We start from the raw sequence: 26,054 nt of genomic DNA, 5'->3' as shown, positions 1-26,054 counted from the left end.
TACATTCGATAATTAACAAAGATGTCTTAATTTTTAATGCCAGATTCACTCTGGCATTGCAATGTGTTGAAAGAATGCACCACGGGGAAATTGTGTTTTAAGAGGTTTTCTAAAGCTGTGCAACTTGCTTTTGCCTCCTGCGGCATCTTTGTCCCATGCTGCCATTACAATGCTGATGATAAAACCGGTAACTTAAAATAATTACCATATCTAAGTTCATTACGAAGCAAAGTGTGCCAGCTAATCAACCATCTAGTTTTCACCATGCTAAAAGAATGACTTGTGAAGAAAAAAATCAGTTAAAAGTTAAATTCCATTTAAATATTTAGATCACGTGTCACATCTGTGTATTGCTTGTTCTGTATTAAAAAAAAAAGCTTGCCCTGCAAGTTCCCATTGTTACTGAACAAATCATTATGTAATCACTCACTGTAGGCTGCACATATCAGGCAATATTTTTTTACTTCTATTCACAATATCTGGCATAGGTGATAGTGAATGCTTTATTCAGTGTGTGCTTCTTTGTTGTTTCAGATGCAAAACGATTGTACCGGGCAAACAATAAGCGCAAGCGTAAGAACGAACGAATGAAGGGGCTACAGGCAGTTGAGTGCAATGGACAGGCACCACAAAGTAGTGGGCAAGCTGGCCTGCATGATCAACAGACATCCCAGGCTGATGTGCTAGCCATTGAAGGTGCAGCGCAACCAGAGAGTAATTGCAGTGGTGAGCAAGCTTCGGAAGACTCAGCACCTTCAGCAAAGCGGCGGAAGAAGTCCCGCATGAAAATGTCCAACACAATGAGCAAGCAAGCACTAAGAAGGAAGAGGGTACGAGAGAAAAACAAGCAAAAGAAATTGAGTCGGGAAATTAAGAGGAAGCTTTTCCAAGGAGAAGCAGCCAAGAAAACTTCAGTGTTTGATGATCCTAGCTTTTACATGCCTAACCACCGCTGCTACCAAACATACTGGGGCCACTACTGATGAAGGCATCACATAGCTGTATCAGTCATACTGAGTTCAGTATGTTGAGACTGGGGTAAATGTCAAAATAAGCAGCCTCCTTGCAAGGTCGAGGGTACATCTGAATGCAAGGCTTGGACCAAGACAGCAGAGCAGAAATAATGAGCAGTGCAAATATTCTTTTTGTTGTCATAGAGGCATGGTGTCCACCAAAAGCCACATGGATTTCATTAACATTATAACCCGCGTGATACCAAGGTAATAGGGGTGAGAAATTAAATGCAAGTTGGTGATCTCAATTTTAATCACCTTTACATGTAAAGGCGGGAAGAGCAGGGCAGCACAGATGTGCATGGTCAAAAAAACGGGCATGCCTTTTTCTTTTCATTTTTAAGCAAGAAGATACGGAATTTTTTTTATACATTGCCGGGAAAAAAAAGGTTATCTGTGTGGGGGGCATCTTTGTTGTTTTGTACCAGGCTTATTGCATGTACAAGAGTTTGCTGCATTTGGAACTTGAGACTTTTGTTACTTACTGAAAATTGATTTCTGCAAGGGTACCCAATGACGAGGATGCTGTATATTACAGCCAGCATTGTGCTGAATTAATTTAGCATGCATATTTTTTATTACTGGCACCATCACAAAAATTGTTGAGTGGTGCTGCCACTGAACTTACCTTAGTCTCTACAAGTTTATTAAAAACATTGCTGTAGTTGTCAGACTCATGTGGTTAAGGATGCACTGTACAGCAGATTTTTTTTGAAGAAAATAAACAAAAAAAACTCTAAACTGAATGGATGCTTCGTTGAATGCACAGATACCAATGGTGTTGCATTGCTTCAAAAATTGTCAATTGAATTTTTGTTAGATTTGACTGCAAGGAATGATGCACCATTACTAAGTTTCCATGAAGCAGATTTATTGTACGCAGGTGTCTTCAAAGTGTCCATTGATGGGACCAAAGGGCATTCACTTGAGGCAGACAAAGTGCCACTTGTCCACTGTTGCAAGAAAATAAACATGGTTTTAGAGAGAGAGCATAGCGCATGTCTCAAGTTAGACGGTATTGCAAATGGTAGCAGAGAGAGAGAGAGATGCAAGCATAGGCAACTTGAAAAAAAAAAATATCGCACTAATTCAAGAACTCATGGCACTGTTTAATACCAAGCAACGTGGTACAATTAGCCAATATTAAGCAGAGCAAAAAGATATGGAAGCTTCAAGGCCCTGCTACCACAGAAAAATTACAGCTGCGCCTTTCTTTAGTATGCAGTTAAAATCCTACTACAACAAAGGGATTTCCTTTCCCCGCAGTAACCTAAGCCACTAGTGAAGAAAGTCAGCAGTTTTCGAAAAGCCTGGAGGCAAATTTTATGCCTCTGCTATGCAAACATTTTTCACAGAGCTCAAGGACAATCGAGAGTTCGAACAGCCATTCACGTGACCGAATTCCAGAGGCCCTTACACGATTCATGAAAGCAAAAAATTGGGTTCAGACACTGCATGTTAAAAAAATGTTTGCATCATTTTGCTCGTAACAAATAATGTTCGCAGAGCCTTTTATACCATGTATAGACAGATGTTAGCCTTTCACGCCACCATCACATAGCTGGGAGTGGCCATCTGAAGAATTGGTTTGCCGAGAGTGAAATTAATTGCCAGTCTCATTTAAACTCAGACTTCCATGTATAATCTATTTCAACAGTAACAGTCCCAACTATCACACAGTCAACAGGCCCATGCAAAAGAATGTTTGCATAAGTCATACTGAGTTCAGTCTGTTGAGACTGGGGTAACTTTAGCTACATTTTTGTAAAGTAAAATTAAACTTTCCTGTTAAATAGCGAATGTGTGATGCGGGTTTGGAGATACGGGTTTGGTTCAGGTTCATCACACTTATTCCACTCCAGAGAAATATACTGAGTCTGTAACGGTTTGTGAACCAGTTCACAAACCAGTTTGGCACAGTAAACATTATCTTCTACACATTGCACAGTGCTGTTGACTTAAGTGCTCTAAGCTGAAACACTCCAGGCAGCACTTCTCAAGTGAATGTACTTGTAAGTACTATCGCGCTCAGTATGAACTACATCACGCGAGCGCGAGGCCGAGCGTTCTGCAAGGTTGTACAGTTGCGCCGATTATGGCATATTTTCGAGTTACTGGGAGAGAGTTTGGCTGTCCCTGCGAGCGCGCATTGCCCCCACTTGCTTGCTTTCCCCCTCGAAGTTATCATTTTGGAGCTGGTATAACCACAGGGCAAAACGAGGGTGAGGGCGAAAGAAAGTTGGGGCGATGCGCGCTCCCAGGGACAGCCAAACTCTCTCCCAGTAACTCGAAGATATGCCGTGATCGGCGCCACTGTACAACATTGCAGAGCGCTCGGCCACGCGCTCGCGTGGTGTATCTCATACTGAGCGCGATAGTACATTAGGACTTGTGTTTCACAATTTCTTCATTTAATTTTTAATTTCCTTTTTTCTTCCAATCATGTTGTGCCAAGAATCGGCAAGTTTTGTCCAAAGGTGGAAGAAATCGGCCTGTTGGTGGAGTGTAAGCAGCGATTCATATTTTTTAGATAAGTAACGGTAAACTACTTGTAGTGGTCTGTGTCTGAAACGCAAAGGGAGCAAGGTTAGGGAGAAAGCAAAAAAGAGGTTGTGTTTGGAACAGGGAGAATAAATGGTGGACGACATCTGTCTCTCTCTAGCTCAATGTTTGAGTAAATTACCTTAAAGGAACACTACATTTTGGCGCAGCCGTCAAGTGAACATGTGGGTGACATCTGGGAGCCGTCAAGGAAACGTGGGCGGTTATCTTTTCATTTGGTCATACGGCAGCTTTCTCGTGAAGTACTCCATTGCCGTCAATGGGGAGCTTCAAAAATTACTTCCTTAAAACTAAAATTGTAATGATAACACTTGCCATATAAGAACTACTTATTTGCTTTCGATTGAGGTATAAAGATGATTTTTAATTGGAGCACCACGTGGTGTAAATTGCATCTCAATGTGGACCAAAATGATGATTTCCTCAAATTTGTGATTTTTTCTCGTAAAATTTAGAAACGTCAGTGGTCTGAAAATATTTTTAACACAAAATATACCTTTTCTAAGTGAGTATTCATTACTCAGATATTCATACATAGCGCAAATGCAAACAGAACATTTTCGCAAATTTTCTGGAGGCGTATATGACTGAAAAATTGCAGTAATATTATTGAGCTTCGAACACCTTAGACAAACGCCTTTGCTATTACTAAACCAAATTTGGCACTGAAACCAGAAATGATGCTGTAACATTCTGCGAAATTCGGAAGGCTCCCATGTGTCCAAAAAATTTGTTGTCTCCGAAATATTCTAGCAAATCGCCGTTTTCAATGCAAGAATGCAGCACAATTTTTTTCGAGAACATTTGAAATGGTCGCCATAATGGCCTGGTCGTTTGGCGTGGAAATCACCCATATGTAACAGTGACTGAAGTTTCTAATGCCATAACAATCTTGCTTGATTCTTTGGACAAGGTGACAAGCATGACGTTACAAAATGAAAAATGTGGCAGCTATGAACAAGGTTGCTGTAATTCAGGTATTCACCTCTCTTCCATGTGATCTTAAGGAAAAGCTTTTTCCTGTTTTTGCGGTGTCTGGGAGGTTTTGATGCTACATTCATAGGAACGAATTGACATAAACAAAGAAAGTTACGTTTGCAAGCTTCAAAAATGGAACAGGCACGATACGTTCCCTTATATGCGCCGTACGGCCACTGTACAGAGGGCTTCATCAGTGCGGCATAAAAAAGTAGGTAGATGTGGCTGCTTGCTCTTAGATCTATTTTTTTTTAAAGATTGAAATTAGTTTTACAAACTGCAATGTTATCTGGAAATTTGCTGCACCACCTTTTAATTGGTCAGTGAGTATTTATAGTTGGCATAAAAAGTTGAATTTCAGTATAACAAAGTAAAGTGCCGATTTCAGTGACATTGTCACACTGAGGTTAAATTGTAGTTCACAAAGTACAACAAGGCTGTTGTACCACTATGGCAAGAAAAAAAAAAATCATGATAGCTGGCAATAGTTTTATGGTTCACTCTGCCATCTTTTTTTTCTACTCATTTTGCACTTAAAAATTTATGCTATAAAAATAATTTATATGTTCTGCAAGCTTCACTGCATAGTACCATTCAGCTACATGGGACAACTGCAATAAATGGGCACACAGAAACCATGTCCACTAGCATTCTGATTTTTGCAATATACTTGACTTTTCCAGTTTATTATTCGAAAAATTAGACCTTGAATAGCTTACTTTCATCCTGCTAAACACAAAGTGCCACATACCAATATCATCCCTGCCAGCATCAGGACCAAGCTCTGGTGTAGAATTGACTATGGAAGTAGCTTCGTCATCACTAATATGGTGTGGAGACCCAGTGTGGATGGTATTAGAGCTGTTGAGACATGAAAAAAAAAAAAATAGTAATCAGGAGTAACACACTACATCCTGCATGATTTCTTGCATTATCTGTCACATGTTGGCAACTGTAGCAGTTTTGACAACTGGCTCTAATTAAAGCTGTAGTCATCAGGGCTGGGCAGTATTGAAGATAGCATGTGTACCTTATCTGTAGCGTGACATGTTGTGCAGGAGGTGCATCTTATGATATGAGATATGCCCATGAAGCAATAGACCTTTTTCAAGCACACGAGCGCCACGAACGGGCGCGCAAGCGGTCATGGGAAATGCAGTGATGCTACCGAGGACTTCTGATTTGGAGCAATTTTTGGAGCAGCAAAATTTCCGTTTTGGAGCACTTTGGAGCAGCAAAATTTTCATCTTGGAGCACTTTGGAGCAGATAATTTTGCATCTGGGAGCACCTACACAATTTACAAAACATTTACAAAACTCCTACACAATTTACAAAACAATTGGCATGCCTCTGACCGCATTTTTCTTTTCCCACCGCAGACCCCTGCGACCTTAATGCGACTAAGCTTATTTCGGGCGGCAAACAGAACCTTGACCCCCACATCGCTTCCCTACGTTCTTCAGGCCATGCGACTTCTTATACATATATGAAATAACCGCAGTATTTCTAGTTTCTTCATTATTTACAGATGGAGGACGTCCGTGTTAATCTTTCTTTGCCATGCGAACAGATTTTCGCAAACTGATACAACGATACGCAGGATATCCAGCCTCTTTGATCACTCTGCAGCTGGAAACTATACTGCTCATCTTATGTGCGCAAGTTGTTTTTTTTCAATGCCGTGCGTAATCATGACATCACAATTCCTCGTTTAACAATATTCGAATGCACCGACGCGAAATTAAACACCGATTTCGCTGAATGCGGGCTATACTGCCCTTAAAACTTAAATGTATCAAGAAACTGCAAATTACCAGAGCAAGGCATCTCGCAAATGAATTCTAGTCCCATCCCGTTTTCTTTAAACACGTTTAGAATGTGCTCACTTCTTTGTACAGCGCGTGACTTGTCAATTAAGATCAAATAATCATCTGTATACCTGAAAACTGTGACACCTCTCTACAGTTTGGTTAAACCCGATCACGAGCCGCTATGGCATTAAATGCCATGGCGGCTTGTGAACAAGTAATCATTGAATTAATACAAATTTGGTGTTCCAGCTCACGTCGCTCACGAAAGCACGTTTTGACTGCATTATCGGCACGAGATAACTCGCATGCCGCTTAACTGCTACATCCGGCATACATCAGCTCGGTAATACCCACACTGACTGCACCATTCCTTTCGCATTTCATGCGTAGAGATATATGCAGGTGCGTTCAGACGTGTAGTATTTAGGATTTAATAATAGTCAACCAGCGGTGACGCGTTTTTTTCGTTCGGTGCTCCCACGGCGCCAACGAGCAGCGAGTTACGGAACAGTCGGCGGGCTCGCCGTACACACTTTTCCCATAGTGCATCGCGCACCCGCGGGGGGGTTCTGGGATTGCTTGAAAAAGGTCTATTAACTTAGACTATGCCAACAAGCTTTGGTGAAAGTTTAATTTACGAAGCCAGACAGTCATGCTAATTTTTCTGATTACCAAACAACTGAAAAAAGCAGGGCTTGTGTGGAAATGATAATAGTAATTACTGAACTATTATACAGTCAAACCCGACTACATATCAAACTAGGGCAAATTGGATTATCCTTAATATCGAACTACTTTCAAGCACTACAATCCTTTAATGTCAATACATAGGAAAACCTACGGAACTATTTTCGAGCACAACAATGCTTTAATGTCAATGCATAGGAAAACCTACGGTTACATCGAATAAAAATAGCTGGAACACTTCATACATCGAACATTGGGCAGTGCCAAACGCCCCAAGAAGTTGGCTTTCCCTCACAGAAGGGGACTTTCCCGCATGAATTTGGGAGACTCTCTGCTCCCCTTGTTAATGTGAAACAGAAGAACCTGCTGTTCTCCTCAAAGCTGGCGATAATCAATGCAACTGAACATGGGAAGAAGTATGACGTCGCCACTGTGTACAGTATTGCACGAAGTACGCAGAGTATGATACTGAACAACAAGGACAACATTAAGGCCAAGGTGGACTAAAGGCTTCCAGCACCTGATGAGTACATGGAGCTATGCATGAAGATGCTAAGGCGCTGTTTACGTCGACAGTGTGTTTCCTCACATATAACCCGTCGCTGCACATAATTAACGCTCCCAACTACAAACTGCAGAAAAAATTTTTTTAACGTGTACAGGCACCGTGCGAGTTTGGACTGGTGGCGCCTCTTTTGATGGAAGCGCGACACTAATGGCATGTGGGTGCCGGAAAGGGGCAGCGCTTGCTGCGGGGATGCGAGGCTGGATGTTGGCTGCACTTCGTTGTGCTCTCAACGCTTGTGTCATGTGCTGCCGAAATGCCTCAGGTAACCAAGTCCGATCAGACACGTTGCGCTGTAGGCTGCACAAACAGCTATGCAAACACGGATAAAGCCGAGTACATCCAGTTGCACAGGTTCCCGTCTGCAATCGCCGTCGACGCCGGCCTTGCACGTGCACCGGCCGCCACCAACGGCCCTCATTGCATCAAGCTATGTGAACTACACAGACTAAAGATTACCATAGCCATTAAAATATTAGGATTGGCGAAGCATCGAAAAGAAAAGGAAAACAAAATGGGAACAGGAGTGTGCAAGAAGTATGACTGAGGAACAACCATGTGCAACCGGAGAAAAATAGAAAAGGTGCTACTTATATCTAGCTCCACATCGTAGCTTATCGCAAGTTTGCTTATTGCAAGTTTGCGGGGCAAACTTGCAACACAATTTGCCCTCTTTGTCACCTTTATAAGTACTCTGTGATGTTGTGCATGTGACCTACTTCGTGCAAGTGGTGACCCTTCTCTAGACCAGACGCATGAAAACATGTACGCCAGGTCGTCAAGCCTTTAAAACCGCAACGCAAAATAACTGGCAGCGCCATGGATGCACTTGCGCTGTCAGGACTCGCCTTCCCGTCAGGGGCCCTCCAGACAACAGTGAGGAACAGCGAGTTCGGCAATTAAAATGCAAAAATGATTATTTTACATGCCACCAATCGGGCCTGTCTAATTTGCAGTCCCGAAAGAGAGGAGGCATCATCTGGTCCGCCTCCGAACTAAAGCAAATGCCTAAAAGCACCCACAGCACGCCCCCACTAAGGACCTGACTCGATGTTCCGACGGTGCTCCGCGGTGGGATGACATGAAAGGGAAACGTCATCTTTTCTAGATGACTTAGCGACCACTAAACGCACCCGCGACCGCAAACGACTGCACGGGAGTCTCCCAGAGGCCCGGCGACAGGCCCTGTTATCTGAACACATGTTCGCCAGTTGAACGCTACGTGCATTGTTCAAAAGAATGCTGTTGCTGCCGCTTCTCTTTGCCTTGGGCGCCAAACGGCAAACGCAACAGCGTACAGCTTTGTATGGTTCAAAAAGAAACGCCGCCGCTATTCTTCGAATACGGCCCCCCAACGTAAAAGAGCCTTCTCCGCGTCGTCTGCTTCACATGCCAGTGCTGTCTGTGCCGCCACTTGCGGCAATGTTTGGGAGGGGCGCAGATGGCACCTTACGACGGCCGCCCGGTGCCTATTGTCGTGATCCCGCCTTCCTTAGTGAAGCAGTGCCATGAAGCCAGCTTGCACACCGAAAATACCATAGATTTTTTTCAAAGTTTTATCTCATTTTTATCTCATATTATACAATATATCGAACTAAGTTTATTTTCTTGGGAGTTCGATATATGCGGGTTTGACCGTAGTTTGCTTTTTAAACTATAGATGTTAGAGTGAATGTTGAAACTGTGGAAAATTCAAGCCGGTGCACGCAGCATAGACACCCTTTGGCTAAGCACTTTATACTCGTACAAGCTGAGAGAAATTTCTCAGCACGTTTTGTGATATGCGTTGCTGTTATAATTAGCTAACAGGTACACACAAGACATTGCATGGTGCAGAAGTATCTGTTACAGCAATACATATCGCTGCAAATTTGAGCACTTCAACTGCACTTTGCAAGCGCTCATCCAGTTACTGCAAGATACCCACTCGCACACTCTGTTATATAATTTGTACAGCAATGCATATCGCTGCAAATTTGAGCACTTCAACTGCACTTTGCAAGCGCTCATCCAGTTACTGCAAGATACCCACTCGGACACTCTGTTATATAATTTGAAGAGCAAAAGCAGGCACTAAAGAAGAAAGCCGTGGTCACTTGGTCGCTATTATACCAAGTCTGTTTGTATCAGGATGTTGCTTCAAGTTGTGCTATTTTTAAAGAATGAAACTATTTTGCCAGATTATATCCTAGCCTCTGCAAAAAATCTGGACAGCAGTTCACCATAATCATGATGATATGAGCTTCCTTTCCCTTTGAAACTGGCAGCATATGTGAGCAATCATCCAGTGTGTCAAGTATTTAGATACCTTTATATCATAACAATGTACATTTAGTACCACTTACTTATGCCTAAAAATAAAAATAGCATGCTGCATTAATTACCAATATACATATTTGTATTGTACAAAACAAGTGTAAGACATTCAGCATGCATTAAACAGGTACGAAACTATACACACACACACGACAAACCATAAACCTGGTCCAATTATTATAAATGTTAATCATAGCATCCATCAGCGCAGCATGAAAAAATTGTTGATTACGAAGCGTACTTGCACTGATCCGATTCAAGTACTGCCAGCAGAATACCGACACAGCATTTTGTTATAACCGCAAAAAAAAAAAAAAATTAGTGTTTTAATAAAGGAAACTAGACAAGGGGGAGGCCTACTGGTTGGAGAGATGTTTGAAAGAAAACGCCTCAGAATTTTCAACAGACCCAACTCGGAAGCTATACATAATGAGAAATTAACATATCAAAGTATCTTTTATTTTCTTTCTTTAGCCAAAAGGCCTTTTTACAGGGATTACTTAAAATGCAACTGCAAAGCATGTTTGCCCAGACCAAGCGCATACTTACCAGTTTAACGGAGAAGTATCAGAGCGTTGCACCAGTGCCTTCCAGAAATCATGAGTTTCCGCAATGACTTCCTCTGCAAACTCCTACACAATTTACAGATTTTATGTTAAGAAGACATGTACCTGACTATCATATGTGAGCCAAAATTATTGTTTATTGCAGCACCACTTTCAAAGTATACAAGGCATTTGCCAAGTTCCAATGCTTTGTTTGAATGCTAACATTCTCCTTGTAACTAGTGCAACGGAAACTGTGCTAATGCTCAGTGACAACTCGCAACGTATTATAATCACACATGACTAGCTTTGTGACCACATACTGAGGTAAAACTCTTGACAAGTCCAAGAAACACCATGCAAAGATGTAATTGGAAGACCCTAGACTCACATAAGGAGCTTAAGCATTTGATGGCGCCACCAGAGTCCTTCAATACTTTTACTGGTCATGAAGCTTCGCCGTAACTCTATGGGGGAGCTTTGTGTGCTGCAAGCGGCGGCTGCGAGGCGGCACTGCATCCAGTCTGTTGGCATCGGGCAGACGGCAGCGAAGGCACCTGCCGGTGCAAGTGCAAAATATCGTGGCGAGTCAATGCGCAGTTTTGACTTTATGTCTTGTATTGTGCCTGAATGTCGGAAAGGATGCCGCGTACCTGCTGTGTACCTGGGTGTCGATCAGGATACAAGGGATATGACGAAAAATTGTCAATACTCTGGCTGCCTATAGAAGTGAACGGCAGGAAAATTGCAAGTGCGCCATATGACGACAACAAACTGGTAGTTTCGCATTGCTCACGTGGATCAGAGGCTATTCGGAGGTGGTGTTGTGATGTCGTAGCGCGATGTTCCAAAACTTTTGCCAGAAGCTATGCCGAGGGTTTCGACTGCCTCCCGGCAAAGTCTTAAAATTAGGGGTGTGCGAATATTCGAAATTTCGAATATTTTTCGAATAGTGTTTGCTATTCGAGTCGATTCGCACTGGAATTTTACTATTCAAACTATTCGAACTTCCCAAAAACAAATACAGTCAACGTCCGATTGAAAGTGACCCCTTCAGATTTTTAATATGCTTCACCTCATTACACTCCCGTATTGCGGCAAAGCTGCCTTTCAAGCTCCGTTACAGTCAAACTTTGCCAAGACCACTCCGTGGCCAAGAGACAGTCAACGTCCGATTGGAAGTGGTTCCTAGATTTTCAATATGCTTCACCTCATCACACCCCGGTATTGCGGCAAAGCTGCCTTTCAAGCTCCGTTACAGTCAAACTTTGCCAAGACACAGTCAACGTTCAACTGAAAGTGGTCCCTAGATTTTCAATATGCTTCACCTCATCATACCCTGGTATTGCGGCAAAGCTGCCTTTCAAGCTCTGCTACGGTCGCAAATGTACTAACTCAAAAAAACGCTGGCTCCAACCTGGAGATGAAAGACGTGGCAGAGGTGGGGGCTCAATTAATGCTGTTTTGGACCTGATATTCGGGCAGGAAGTCCGAAAAATCGGAAGTCGAAGCTTTTTAGCATCCAAAATTTCAGTATGTTCTTATATATCAATGTCTACGACGCAGATTTGAAACTCCGGACTTGAAGGGAGCACACCCTTGTCCGCCGCATCAGTTGGACTTCCACAGAAGTTGAAAGAGGATGAGAGGCTGAGGAAATGGCATCTTTGCCTATTACGTGTGAAGTGTTGTCGGCAACACTTTGGTTGCACCAAATCATGTACACAAATACAATTCGGCCTCTACATTGCCTCATTCTTGATAAGACAACTATGAAACACCACCCCGCCAGTGCTTCATGAACCTAGCAAAAAGAAACACTTTCATGTTGCTATCTCATAAGAATATGCTTAGGAACCCTCTCGTAACTTTTTTTTCTGCACATTTGCTTCGAAGTATTCGAAAAGTATTCTAGAAAATTCGAAAAATATTCGATTCGATTCGCACTCACACTTCAATATTTGAATTCGCTTCGCACCCAAAATTTTGCTATTCGCACAGCTCTACTTAAAATATACACTCAAGGTATGTGCTGTGCATTTGTGTTAGAGCAAACAACTAAGTAAAAATATTTGGTTGCGAGTGCTCGTCTCATAGGGTTTGAATTCGGTGGAGCAATAAACAATTCCTAAACGTCATGCAAAACAAGCCTGGTTCTGACACGTTAACTGTAGATATAATCAACACCTGATGAAGACCCGAGACGCTTACGCATGCCGGAAACAACGAAAAATAATGTAGTGGAAGTCGCAACTGAACAGCGGAATAACAGGGTTCATTATGCATTCGCCCACGACGACTCGAAGGTGAAGGCCATCTTTTTGTTTTTCTTCAGTTGATGTATTGATCCCCCCCCCCCCTCCGTCGAAAGCTGTCTGCACCTAAGGTGGTTTTGCACAGCCTCCAGGATCGGAGGCATTGCAACTTTCTGCACCTTGCCTGTTTTTGCACTGCCTACGTGATCGGTGCAACAATCACGGAGGCAATGCAAAGCAATGGAGTCATGTGATGACGTCACATTATGTGACATCATGATGAAGTCACAAATTTTGGCGATCTGTGGCCGTCACATATTCGCGATTGTAATAGATCGTTTTGTTAAGATTGCGCGCTGCACGCGAATGTTCCAGCTTTGTCGAGAGATAACGCCGCCACCAGCGATATCGCTGGAAAGTTCGTAGCGCCTGTATAAAAGCCGACGCGCTTGACCGCTTGTCAGTTGATCGACGGTCGACGCTCTGTTCGCCGCTATCAGTGTATTGCTGTAGTTTGATTTTGTTTCCCGGCCACAAGTTTGGCCAAATAAAGAATTTCATCTCGGACCTGCTGACTGCTACCTTCGTCGACGTCACGACCCTGTAACAATTTTGAGCTGTCTACATCGCGCTTAACTTCCAGCATAGGAGTTTCCATACGAATGAGTGTTTTCAGAGTAATTTTTATAACTACCACCACAATTTAGCCGCTGCCGTCTTATCTAGACCAAGAACAACCCAACACGTTTTGTAAAAGCCTTTATAGTGCACAAAGAAGCGTACTTACTCGAGATACAGAAACGTTATAGAAAAACAGTACTCATGTTTCTACAATTTATTGAAAAAACTTTCTCAAAAAACATCACCATTGCTTTGCAATGTTTACAAGACACGTTTTCGCGACGGTTAAAGAGATACTGACCCAAAATCGAAAAATTTTACGAGAACTCAGTAAATGAAATCTCAGTGTGCGATTACATCGAATAGATGTCGCCTCTGAGCAATTATTTCAGCGGATAGTTGTATTTTCGGCGTCTCATCTTTCTACGGTGCCTTAAACAATTCGAACAGATCGGTCGTGATGTGAGCACCGAGCAGTTATTCGCGCGTACTCTGTCGCTAGAAGAGTCGTCAGTATTGAACTTCAGTTTTTCAACTTCACCGAGCAGATGTTCCATGCCCGCAGCACTTTACACTGTACGACAGCCGTTTGCGTTTCGTGCTGAAGCCGTTCACTACGCGTTAAATTGCTCGTCAACTACAATTATCTTTTGCACAAGTATGTCTCCGTCCCCCGAAGCAAAGTGTGGGATTGGCCTAGTTGGTATTCCATTATTAAACTGCTCAGCGCAAAAAAATTTGACACGGTACGCAAAGAAAGACGAGGACCAGCGCTGGTCCTCGTCTTTCTATGTGTACCGTGTCAAATTTTTGCGCTGAGCAGGCCCGTTCCCGAGCCGGTGGGTGTAAAATATTCCGCACATCTTGTTCAATACCTCGTCGTAAAATATCTCGAAAATCCACTGCTTTGAAGGCATAGCGACAGCTGACAAATGATCGAATGTTAGTGTGATGCAACTCTCAGTCTCGGTAGCTTGAATGGCGTAGGGTCTTTTGCAGGTCCGAAGAAGTGTCGTGAAGCGGAGTCGTTGCGGTAGCCGCTCTTGCAGCCCGGCGCAAAGGAAGTCGGCATACCGCACTGTGAATCTGTTCGCTCTCGTTACGCTTCGTACATCATGCACGTGTCTCCATACAAGACGCCAAGCCTGGTCAAGAACAGTCGCAAAAATGACGAGCTAACAAAGCGCACACGACGCTGTAACCCACGTAGACTTGATGATGTTTTGCATCCCTCGTGTTGATGACCCTGACGCAGGAAGCCTCCAGTGCTGACGGTCAATTTTTGCGTTTTATAAGGCATCTAAGGCTTTCACCTTAAAAACAGTTAAGGGCTGTGAACACTACACATTATTGCTTGAGCGACCGAACTTAAGTGCGGCATGGTGCAACAGTGATAAATCAACGCAAAATAAAACACAAAAACTAAGGAAAAGCTGTATGAAGTATTGCTTGGTCCTCGTTCATTACTAAATTCAAAGCGCTGATTCATTCAAACTGACTGCTGGTTCAATAAATATGAGACCAGGTGTATAAACTGAAAGATTTGATATGCATAGCCAAGAGTTGCAACCACTGCAGTTCCGCGACGCATTAAGATCTGCCAGAGTCCTTGGATGACTTTGGATCATCCACATATTTCCACTAGACGCTGTAGGAAAATGGAAGAAACATGCTTTTAGAGCGGTGGTATATCGCACAGCGGAAGCAGCATGCGTTTGTTCGCGTCGAATTTCTAGCTCCAAGGCCTCATTCGACGCTAAATTTCACTGTATTAGAGCTTCCCCGAATTTTCTTGAATGTAATATCACTATGAAGATATAATCAACATTCACAGGTACATTTAATCACGTTTTTCAGCTCCGACACATGCCGTCGAACTGCGGCACCGGTGCCGCTCCGATGCCCTCACACAGGCGAGGGCGCCCCTAGCGGCTGCCCCTGTGCCTATATCAAATTTTCGCGGAAGCTTCATGACCTGTAAAAGTAATGAAGGACACTGCTTCTACTACAGTGAAGGCTGGTGCATTGTCACGGCATGTTTGGAGCATGAGCCGAGGCAGCAAGGCAGCAACAGCAGGCAAATCAAAAGTGTGGAATCGTTACTGCAAGTGAACGTTATTTTGAAGCAAAAAAAAAAAAAAGAGTACGCACTAGTCACGTAATAGTTATCACATGGTGCTCAGAGGAGCCTTACTGGTAGCCTCTGATAGAAGCATTAGGTAAGTGATACTACAAGCCATGTAAAATTAGATAGCTATGTATGCAAGTACTAGCGCTATTGCACAACAAGCTCCATAGTTGAGTATTGCTACAAACGGATCACAGTAAAAGTGTCAAGCATGGGCATTTAAAATGGCAGCAGGAAAGAAGCTCTATACCTTGTTCTTAGCTTCACCGTTAAACGCAAACTGGTTCTCTGGCTTGCCATCGGGAATCTTATAGATGCGAAACCATTCAGTAGTTGCCTGTAATGGAGAAAGCACGGGTTATACATAGACATGACTCATTAACCACTACATCACTGAACAGCAAAAGGAGGGATAGGCTGTGTGCACTTTCCACTAGATGCAAGTGAAAAGCAACAGGATGTGTCTGCTCATTTGAGCTCCCGAGAATGCATATAGTACGGTCGAACATCAACATAATTAAGTCGTAGTTGCAGCAGAGAACTTATTTATGTCATGAATTTCACAAAGCAAGGTTTCTATATATCAAGAAACAGTAAAAATAACCTCACAGGTATTTACATATAGTCCTGCATCTTATAACACACACACAGAAGCACGACAGCCGAAAAAGAGAGCAGAGTAGCACAGCTGTTTGCCACGAGAGCCAATTCATTAGAGACTCAGCAGAGACTCATTAGAGATACCCGCATTTTCGGAGGCACTGCATCGCCAAGGAGCGAGTACTTAGGAGCCTAGACATGTGTTAACACCACAGCCAACATTTAGAAACGTTCCACAGCTATCTTGGAAGAAAAAAATTGCAATTAAGAAAGGAGTTGGGCAAGGTGATACAATCTATCCAATGTTGTTCATGGCATGTTTAGAAGAAGCATTTAAACAAGTAGATACGGAAGAAATAGGACTAAAGATTGATGGTGAATATCTCAGCAACAGAAAGTTTGCAGATGACATCGCGTTCTTCAGCAATGATGCTGGCAAAGTGCAAAAGGCGATTGAAGAACTAAACTGAGTAAGCGTTAAAGGGGTCATGAACCACTTTTCCAAGTAATGATCTAATGGCCTCAGTATCGGAGTGTACTGCCTCCCGAATCGATTGCCGCAAAAATTTCTCGAATCAGTCAAGAATCAGCGGAGTTACGGGGGTTTGGCGCACGCTCCCAGCGCTTTCTCTCTTTTCTCGTGCCGGCGAGCGCACTGGAAGCTAGACAGGGAGGGATGGCATGGGGGAAAGAAGTTACGCCAGCGCGCGTCATGAAACGCGATCGCTCTCCCGCTGTGATTCGCTTGCGCGAGTGCGGCTACCGTGTACTGAGGACTGCGGCGCCGGCAAGTGGCGGCACCCCGCGGCAAGAAGCGCATCTGATCCGAACGCCGCTCTCGATTTACGTCGGCTATCGGCCAATAAGCATGCTATGTCTCTTGCGACGTACAGCGGACAGACGCCCCGCCCACCGACGAGAGTGAGAACCGGCCTCTGTTTGAAAAGAGGGTGCCTGGGGAAACGGCAACTTCGCGCTCCGCTTGTGGCCATTACGCGGCGCGCACGACTGTAATATTTGGCAGAGCAGTTCATAGCCATGTCAGCTTTCCGCAGCATGTGTTTTTTCAATCAGCCCAAGGGGTGCTTCATGACCCCTTTAAAAGAAAGCCCCTTATAGTAGGTCTGAAGATAAATATACAGAAGACACGGATAATGGTTGGTGGCCCCACAAGAAAATGAGAGCTCACGAATGGCAACCAATGCAAGGGAAATTCACCAAAGAATAAGGTTGGGCTGGAACGCGTACGGCAGACGTTACCAAATCATGACTGGCAACTTAGTGCTTTCCTTAAAGTGGAAAGTATAGAACCATTGCAATTTACCAGTTATAACTTTCAGGAAGAAACTTGGAGAATAAGAAAGATAATTTGAGAGGTTAAGGACAATGCAGCATGCAATGAAACGAAAAATGATTGGCACAACATTAAGAAATAGGAAGAGAACAGAATGGATCAGATAACATACAGGGGTAGCTGATATTCTAGAAGACATTGAGAGAAAAAAATGCACCTGGGCAGTTTTATCAAGGACAGAAAAGTGATGGTCCGTTGGGGCGATGGGGCGGATAAAAATAGTTGAGAAATGCAGTCAAGGGAGCAGAAGGAAAGGTGGGAGGAGGAAATCAAGAAATTCGCTGATATAAAATGGAATCGGCTCGCACGAGCCAGCATAAATTGGAGATCGTTGAGAAAGGCCTTCATCCTGCAGTGGACATAGAATAGAATGACGATGATGATGTACGAGGGCTTCATTCAATCAAAGAAAATAAAATACACGGTTTTCAATGGTGCTTAGATGGGGAAATGAAAGCAGCTTGTTATATTGTACATTTCATTCAATCGAGGTTTGTTACATTGAGGTAGGACTGTATAGCAAGCACTTACACGCTGTTAAGAAATACTTGAGAATTGCTACACAAGTTTTCCAGTGAACAATATGAACCTAAACGGTTACCTGTAAAGTGGGTTACTGCTTTTAAAAATCCACATGCCTGCCTAGTTAGTTGAAATATGTGGGGACTTCTCCAACTACCAGCAGACGTCTGTCAAATTTTGAAGAGTGCCTTTGTTTTCAGAATTTCTTGCAGCCTAAGCACAGCTAACATCATCATAAATAATTTTTTTTTTCAATTAAACTTTGTATGTTATTACCTGTACATTATAATGTGTATTGATAGGGTAACTAAAACAACAAGACGTTGTGATCAAGTATAATATATTGGAGCGGCCAACTGGTTCACTCAAGTAACTGAATCACTTGCACATTTGTTAATCAGAATGTTATGATTAGTTCACTTGAAATGAGATTGACTAAACATTGGGTCCCTGTTGTTTTTTAGTCTTGAATATAATGCAGTGCACATTAATGAAAAAGAAATGTCCTAGTTTATTAGACAGTTTGCTTATTTCACCACAGCAATGCAAAAGCATTTCCTGTTCCTGTGCTCGTCATATTTTGCAACTGCTGGCACACTTAGGTCCTTCTGGCCATAAAAGATTAATCTTAAACGTAGTGACCACCATTCTGCGCAGGTGACGAAGATAAAATAATATTATGATCAATATACCAAAGCAGACCTTCAAAAATGTAATGAAATAACCTAAGGCTTGACTAATGCCCTTAATGGTGTATCCAGACGACGGACCGACCCGCGGGCGGCTGAGTCACGTGACAGTAAGAACGCGAGTGGCCCGTCCGCTTGCGCCATACACACGCGCAGTCCGAAACGGAAGGAATAAAGCCCGGACCGATTGCAGTTCCAACCGCAAACGATGCTGCGCGCGCGTCTTGAAAGACAAACCGCATGTCTGAAAAGCCGCCGGCGCACTCGGCTACTGAAAAAAGAAGGAAAAAACCTGTCTTGTTAACATCCACCCCTCTGAGCACGCGGCCTGCAGGCGAGGATGGGGACGGACGGTTCGTGAAAATGTTTTCAGAATTGTAGACCCTACCGAACCGTGGCCCAGCTACGGATTCCCCCAACCGGAAGTGGAGGGTCATGTGACGGCGAGGCCGCAGGCCAAAAGAGCGGTTTGGCCCGTCATCTGGATCCACAATAAAGGAGTACTGACATGATTTTGAGACATCGCAAAAGGGACATTTTTCGTTTCCTCGGTATGCAGCGTCAACACTGTCCAATCACCAGAGTCGGAGAACACGTATAAAATATTTTAATTTGACTTTGAAGTTTTCGTCGCCGAGCATCTGCAAGCCAGCCCCACTGCAATGGACACTGTCCTTACGATAATAACTTAACTCTGTCAGGTGCCAGAAAACTCACTTATGTATTTCTTTCTTGGTCCTGCACTTTAACAGCAGAGGTCAGCACAGGCCATAGTGCACATCAGAATATCTAGTCAGGATGTTGCCACACTGTGCAAGAATTTTTCATTGGTGCACAAGTGCATTTACAGTCATGGGCCAGCGACTGATAAACAGTGTTTGATAAGATAGCGCCTAAAGCCACACATGCATGTAATGCGCAACTTTATCACCTAGTCAGTAGTGACCATGGCTTCGTCCGCAGCAGCTGTGGCAAACAGTACAGTTTCATTTTTGTTGTGTGCCTTCGGAACTTATGGCAACCATCCATGATTACTTTCTTAGTGAGCCAAGTTTAAAGGGGCCCTGCAAAACTTTTTCAGCGTGGTCAGTAAATGCTGTCGATCGGTAGTCCAGGCTCCCGAGAACATGCAAGCCAAACTATAATAATAGCGCAGCACGCGGCCTGGAATTTACAATAAATTCTCAGTCAGCTAAAAATCGCTTCCTCTTCTCTCAACAAATGATGCTATTTACTCAAAATCAAGTTCCACGCCATTGGCCGATTTGAACATTGCGCGCATGGATTGCGCGCTTGGAAGTTACTGTGGCTGCCGCAAGAGGCCGCCACCTACCTACGTGCGCGATCGCACTGAAAGCACGTCGACATACGTTCAGTGCGATCGCGCGTTCGAAAAAAAAAGTGCTCAAGGTCATGAGGCGTGCATGACGTAACTTCTTTCCCCCGTGCCATCCCTCCCTGCTTAGCTTCCAGCCCTTTTGTCAGGATGAGAGATGAGAGAAAGCAATTACAGCAGGCGACAAATCTTTGTAACTCCGCTCGTTCTGGACAAATTAAAAAAAATTTTGTGGTGGTCGATTCGTGAGGCAATAAACTCCTTTAATGAAGCCATTCCATGGCTACTTGGAGAAGATTTGCAGGGCCCCTTTAATCTATAGCTATTCTGGCAAACAGTAGTTTTGATATGACTCTGTGCAATGAATGTACATCACAAAAATGGAAGAAGCTATCCAGGAATGAAGAGCAATTCTACCATGAAGTGCATTCTTACTTCAAACCTGCTGGCTAAATTGTGACAATCTGTCCCTGACCAGTTCACATGAAACTGATGTAAACTACTTGCCTTTAGAAGACCGGGCATGAGCTTTTCAATATCTCCAACATCTAGAGAGCAAACAAAATATGGGCCTCAATTATACACAAAAACTAATGCACATCCTAATGTGGATTGACAGCTAAGGTGCTTTCAAAGCATGAAGCAGCGCACTGAATACAGATTCACACCTTATTAATACAGTTAAACCTTGATATAACAAGCTTTAAAATGATAAAATTCTCAATATAATGAAGTATTCCACTTTTTATAATGTTATGCCCATAGAACACCATGCACTATAAAAAAGTGTGTTTATCTGCCATTTCAATTATATAACAAAATTTCACTGCTACTGAACAGGAAAACCGAGGCAATACGTTGAAACTATTCTTGGTGCCAGCAGTTAAGTTATTGTTACATGCTGTTTTTCCAAACATATCTTTCAAATCACACATTGTGGGATGGAGAGTAGTTGCCAAAGCGGAGCAACATCTTTTCCGACAAAGGCTGGGGGGGGGGGGGGGGGGGGGGGGGGGGGGGGGGGGGGGGGGGCAAACGTGCATTTGAATGCGCTCCTGCTTGCCGCCAGAGCGAGGAAAGAGGGCATTTGAACACGCTAGCACACTGTGTGCAGGAGTAATTACATATTCCACACCCCGCACACCTTGTGTCAGTGCCCAAATTGGCGTTTTTGTTCTCGCCATGTGACAAGTGAAAACTGTCACAACAGGCACCTTTATTGTAAATACAGTAAAAGTTCGTTAATTTGGATTTCATGGGACCAGAAAAAATGTCTGAATTATAGAAAGCATCATGAAAACAATAAAAAAAATGCCTATTACATCAACACACATTCATTTTCTTGATGAATGCTAAATGCTGTGCACACTTTGTATAAGGGCAGCTTAAAAGCAGCAATTTTCATCATCCTGCGACTTCTTTCACAATGCTACTGTGGCACAAGACCCCCCATGTGTTAATTAGCCCCAAACGTGCTGTGCACCCCTGCCTTATTACGTACCACCACCACCACAGCCACCATGCACACGTGACGATACTTTTTTTTTTCACTGGTAAATGAAAGAAATTTGCCGCAGTCGCTGAAGCATTGGTCGCCAAGGACGCGATTTGTGGATGGTGACCACGCCTTTTTAAACCCGCGGCCAACGAGGTGTTAGACGATGTGGTAAATGCAAATAGGCGTGAAGCGGTCTGGCTTTCCTTTCGTTACCGTACGGTTCAGAATGATGACAATGGCAATGTGGACTGCGCAGTCTCGTTTCGGTTGGTCGCAAACGTCATCTTCGCCCTTTTGTGGCACTTTGCGCTCGGTGCGCTCCCAGGATAGTCTGAATTAACCGGGTTGCAGCCAAATATGACCGAATTAACAAGAGTTTGACGCCATTAAACAATGTATATGCTGGCCAGGACCGGAGGACATGTCCGAATTATGCGATTTTCCAAATTAACGAGGATCGAATTAACAAGCTTTTACTGTAAAAGTTTTTTTTTCTGGTGATTGCAGTTCTGCAGTATGTTTCTAAGAAGCTGGGTGAATTTAATTTTGGCTGCTTAGAGTTACCCACCAACCACTGCCAACATCATAAAGTTGTGTGTGTGTTTTGCAATAGACTTCTGTTGAACCAATGTACAGCTGAGACTGAAATTTGGGTAGCCATACTGTATCTCAGTTAAACCTTTAGACATATACGCATGCATGACGTCACAAAATAAAAAGCTTGGTCACCAAATAGCAAATGCCGTCAACAAGGGTGCTGCAATTCAGGTTGTCACCTTGCTTTCATGTTACTTTAAACAGAAACTCTTTTGCTTTTGTGGTGAGCAAGCAAAAGGTTTCGACATTATGCATTCATCAATCTGATTGGAGAGCTGTGTCATACTACTCTGGGCAATTCATGAAGTGTCGATGGCAAGCTGCAGTGACAGAAATGTGCGCAACAGTTTCATTTACAACGACTACCACTGTGTATCGATTACACAGTGGTAATCAGCACAGTGTATGGTGTGTAGAATGCACAGTGACTGCTAGAGGCCGGATTTTTAGGCACTAAAAAAGCGCATTTTAGGTGCTAAAAATAGGCAGAAAAACATGTTTTAGACCTCCAACATCATAAATGTAGGCACCAATAAACTTTTACATAAATGCAAAGAATTTCAAAACAAAGACATGTGCGAGCTGTATCTACAAGAAGGCAAAAATTTAAAAAAAATGTTATTTTATGATGTCACAAAGGCGCCAACACTTGAACATAGCCTTGCAATTGTCCTTTGTCCCGCACGGTTCGCAGAAAACGGTCTCGCCTTTTATTCTCTAGCATGGAGAGTCTAGTGTACACTGTTGAGCAAACACACTACTGGATCTCTTTCTTTTCGGCATGGCTGAGAAGGGCAGCACAGGAGCAGATAGCCAGACTGCTAAAAGACTAGAAGGGAGGGATGCCTGGTAGTGGCTAGTTCTAATCGCGCGGGGTCAATTTCTTCCATGTCGGTGAGCACCTTAAGAAGTAAATTATAAACAAAACAAAAGCCGTGTGCATGTCACATTTTTCTTTCTTTTAATCTTCAGTCTCCTTTCCCCTGACGGCTCTCCACGGTTTCACATTTGCCAACGGCTCGCGCCATGTCAGCACGGCAGCGTATGGTCGCCGGCACGTCCGATTTCACCGCCGCTGCTGGCGGCTGTTTTCAGGAAGTTGGTTGAACTAAAGCCCCTCTAGCTTTCAAAAGTAGGGAAAGTTTTGATGCAGCCGCCGCACCCTGCGATAGGCCAATTGGCGACACGTGACCGTTCCACCTTTGTGCCCCGCCCTAAGGGTCCAGCGGTGGCAGCGCTGTGACGGTGTTAGGTACAGATGTCTGTGTTTTCAAGCGTGGAGTTGGACTATTTTAGAAAGTGGGGAGACTTCACGTGCCTCTCGCATAGTTGTTGCAAACTGGAAGTGCCTATGTACCTGATGCTTTAGTGGATGCAGGAATTTTGTGTTTGAATTGAATGCTTGGAGCGTGACGTGCTAGTATGCCGGGCTTTGGTTGCCTCACCAAGCAGAGGACAGAAAAAAGTATTTTTTTTTTCGTTCCACGCGGTGACAGCAATATCTCCCAATAAATAGCTCGAGACCTCAATACAGCTGTGTTTGTTTATCTCACCCGAATGGCTTCAACACTAAAAGCCCACAAGCAAAGGACCATTTTGGACTACTTTTTTGCCACACCTTGCCGTGTTTTGCCACACTGCTACGCGCAAGGTCGATCAAGGCTCCTTCGCTGAAGCATTCTGCATGAGGTCTTTAATGCTTTAGACGAGTTCGAATAAATAATACTGTAAGACACCGGGCGGAAACAAACTGAAACCATATGCCGCACCGAGAATCTTTGCTCATTGGCCAAAGCAAAAGGAATGGAAGCCACTCTGCAAGTGGATGAAGGGGGATCAGTGCTCACAACAAGCGTTCTAAAGAAATAGTTTGCTATGAATTACTACAATGGAACCCATTTTTAAAAAAGTGCTCGTTAAGTCTCTTGCATATTTACAAAAAGACACCTAACTCAGCTTTTCTGGCCAGTCTGGTCTTAGGGCCTGTAGGTGTATAGATACCCCAAATTTATTTCAAATTGCGTTGGGTATAGCACTGCAAACATACCTTTATATGTGTGGGACATGGAAGCGGCGGGGGTAGTAAAAGGGGGACGGCTTCGAATAAATGCATTTCTTTAAAAACAGATCAACATTAAAATGAGCGAGACACTAGTGGACATGCTATATTTCCTATATCTTGAAATGTACTATGGTTGCCGATATTCCACACATGCAGTGCGACTCTTCCTCCTCAGTAAACCTATTCGAACACTTTAAAAACACAATAAGCCTAGTTAAAAATACGGCGTAACTGTAGAAATACTTCCGAACGATGACAAATGCAATGAAACCAATAATAGTGCATATTTTGCACTGCACACTACAAGAGTGCTAGGTACCCAATGATTTTTCCGAAAGTAGGAGTAAGCTCACAACATGCCTATTTTTTTTTTTTTTCAAACTACAAAAAACAAGCACTATTAGCTCACCAAAATATCACATCTACTTCAAGTTAAGCTGAATTTCAAAATATGCAAAGAACAAAAAAATAAATGCTCCGCATGACAGCTGCAGTGGGAAACTGCTTAGGAGCTGCTTTGGAAACGCACACGTCTTATTTCAATGTTTAACGTTCTCTGGGCTCGTTCAAGTTATTGTCCCTGTAGTTTCATATTTGCTAAGCATCTAGGCCGCAGATGTTAATAATTAAGCGGTTCAAGTGTGCACTCAATTTGGTTTCAGGCGTTTGCACGATGCATGGGAGCAAGCGGATTGTCTGCTAGCACTGCTCCTTGGACCACTGAGAGATTGTGCGTGCGTGTAGTTGTTGCTACCTTTCAAAAATAGAGGAGGCTTAGGTTGAACTAGATGACTCGGTTGAACCCCACAGAGTTCTGAACAGTCACTGTTGCCCGGTAACATGAATAACGATCTCAAAATGCACTTGAAATCGAAATTTCAGGTTAAATAGTGTTCATATACGTATAAACGCGTGTAAGGGCCGCACCACGTTTTTTTTTTTGAAGTGCATATTCTAAAAAAAAAAAATCCGCGTAAGGGCAGCACCCACACTTTCCTCAACCAATACGTATTCAAAATGCGCGCGCGCGTAAGCTTCTAGGCGTAGTCGATAGATGGCGCAAGGAACCGCAACCATCATCATCGTCACCAGAGTGCATATATATATATTTTTCGATTTTATTCGTGTTAAGATGTTCGTGAAGTGGGCTAAAAATTTTAACTATTTTATTAGTATTCATAAACCCGCCAACTAAAGGTTGAAGCAGGATTTTATCTTTAGCTTCTCACATCTCTATACAAACGCGCTATCGGCGCTATCCATATCAGCATTAGCATCACCAACTTTGGCATGGCGTTCGCGTTATTCGGTCTGTGCAGTTCAGCCAGCCATTTGCTGTAGTTTTCTGCACTGTTCGATGACCTTCGTGCTAGCTTGTTTTCTACACGGCGTTCACGTTTTGGCAAGATGGGCAAGTACCTGAATAGCTACACTGCTGGCCATAAGTTGAAGGTGATCGAGTATGCTCTCGAGCATGGGAAACGTGCCGCCGGCAGAAAATTCGACGTTGACGAGAAGTGTGCTCGACGTTGGTGTGCTCAAAAAGAAGCCTTGCGAAACACCAACAGCACTAAGCGCGCTTTCCGAGGAGAGCAGTGCAAGTTTCCCGATTTGGAAGAAGACTTGCTCCGCTATGTGACTGAAGCGTGGAATGATGGTCTTGCACTCACAACGGACATGCTGCGTGTAAAGGGACTAGCCTTGGCGACTGTACTTGGGTGGATCCTATCTGCGTGGAGCTCGGTGTCGACGGACATTGTGTCCCGAAGTTTTAAAGTCGCCGGGATATCTAACAGCTTGGATGGCACGGAAGATGACTGCTTGTGGGGTGACGGCGCTTCGCAGCACACCATCTCATCTCGGACTCCAAGTCTGAGGACTCGCCGTGTGACGACGATTGAGCACGTATGTCGC

General features: G+C 43.6%; 2 protein-coding genes across 3 annotated transcripts in view; one reads left to right on the top strand and one right to left on the bottom strand.

The window, feature by feature from the left end:
- LOC119398389 (zinc finger CCHC domain-containing protein 7) overlaps positions 1 to 1,679 on the top strand; it is a 39,061-nt gene extending 37,382 nt beyond the window's left edge. Inside the window, exon 7 of the mRNA XM_037665348.2 lies at positions 535 to 1,679. Within this exon, the coding sequence (XP_037521276.1) occupies positions 535 to 983 (449 nt within the window). The 3' untranslated portion in view covers positions 984 to 1,679. The remainder of the gene's footprint in view (positions 1 to 534) is intronic.
- Positions 1,680 to 1,863: 184 nt separating this feature from the next.
- The window catches only part of LOC119398405 (uncharacterized), a 49,669-nt gene continuing 25,478 nt past the window's right edge, over positions 1,864 to 26,054 (bottom strand). For both annotated transcript variants that reach the window (XM_037665350.2, XM_037665351.2), the window contains exons 7-11: positions 20,491 to 20,531; positions 15,733 to 15,819; positions 10,483 to 10,565; positions 5,305 to 5,414; positions 1,864 to 1,966 (exon numbers count right to left, since the gene is read on the bottom strand). In XM_037665350.2, the coding sequence (XP_037521278.1) occupies positions 1,935 to 1,966; positions 5,305 to 5,414; positions 10,483 to 10,565; positions 15,733 to 15,819; positions 20,491 to 20,531 (353 nt within the window). In that variant the 3' untranslated portion in view covers positions 1,864 to 1,934. The remainder of the gene's footprint in view (positions 1,967 to 5,304; positions 5,415 to 10,482; positions 10,566 to 15,732; positions 15,820 to 20,490; positions 20,532 to 26,054) is intronic.

This window comes from Rhipicephalus sanguineus, chromosome 1, assembly GCF_013339695.2.
Source record: "Rhipicephalus sanguineus isolate Rsan-2018 chromosome 1, BIME_Rsan_1.4, whole genome shotgun sequence".
In the NCBI taxonomy this organism is placed as follows: Eukaryota; Metazoa; Arthropoda; class Arachnida; order Ixodida; family Ixodidae; genus Rhipicephalus; species Rhipicephalus sanguineus.
This window is presented reverse-complemented; position numbering and strand designations above follow the sequence as displayed.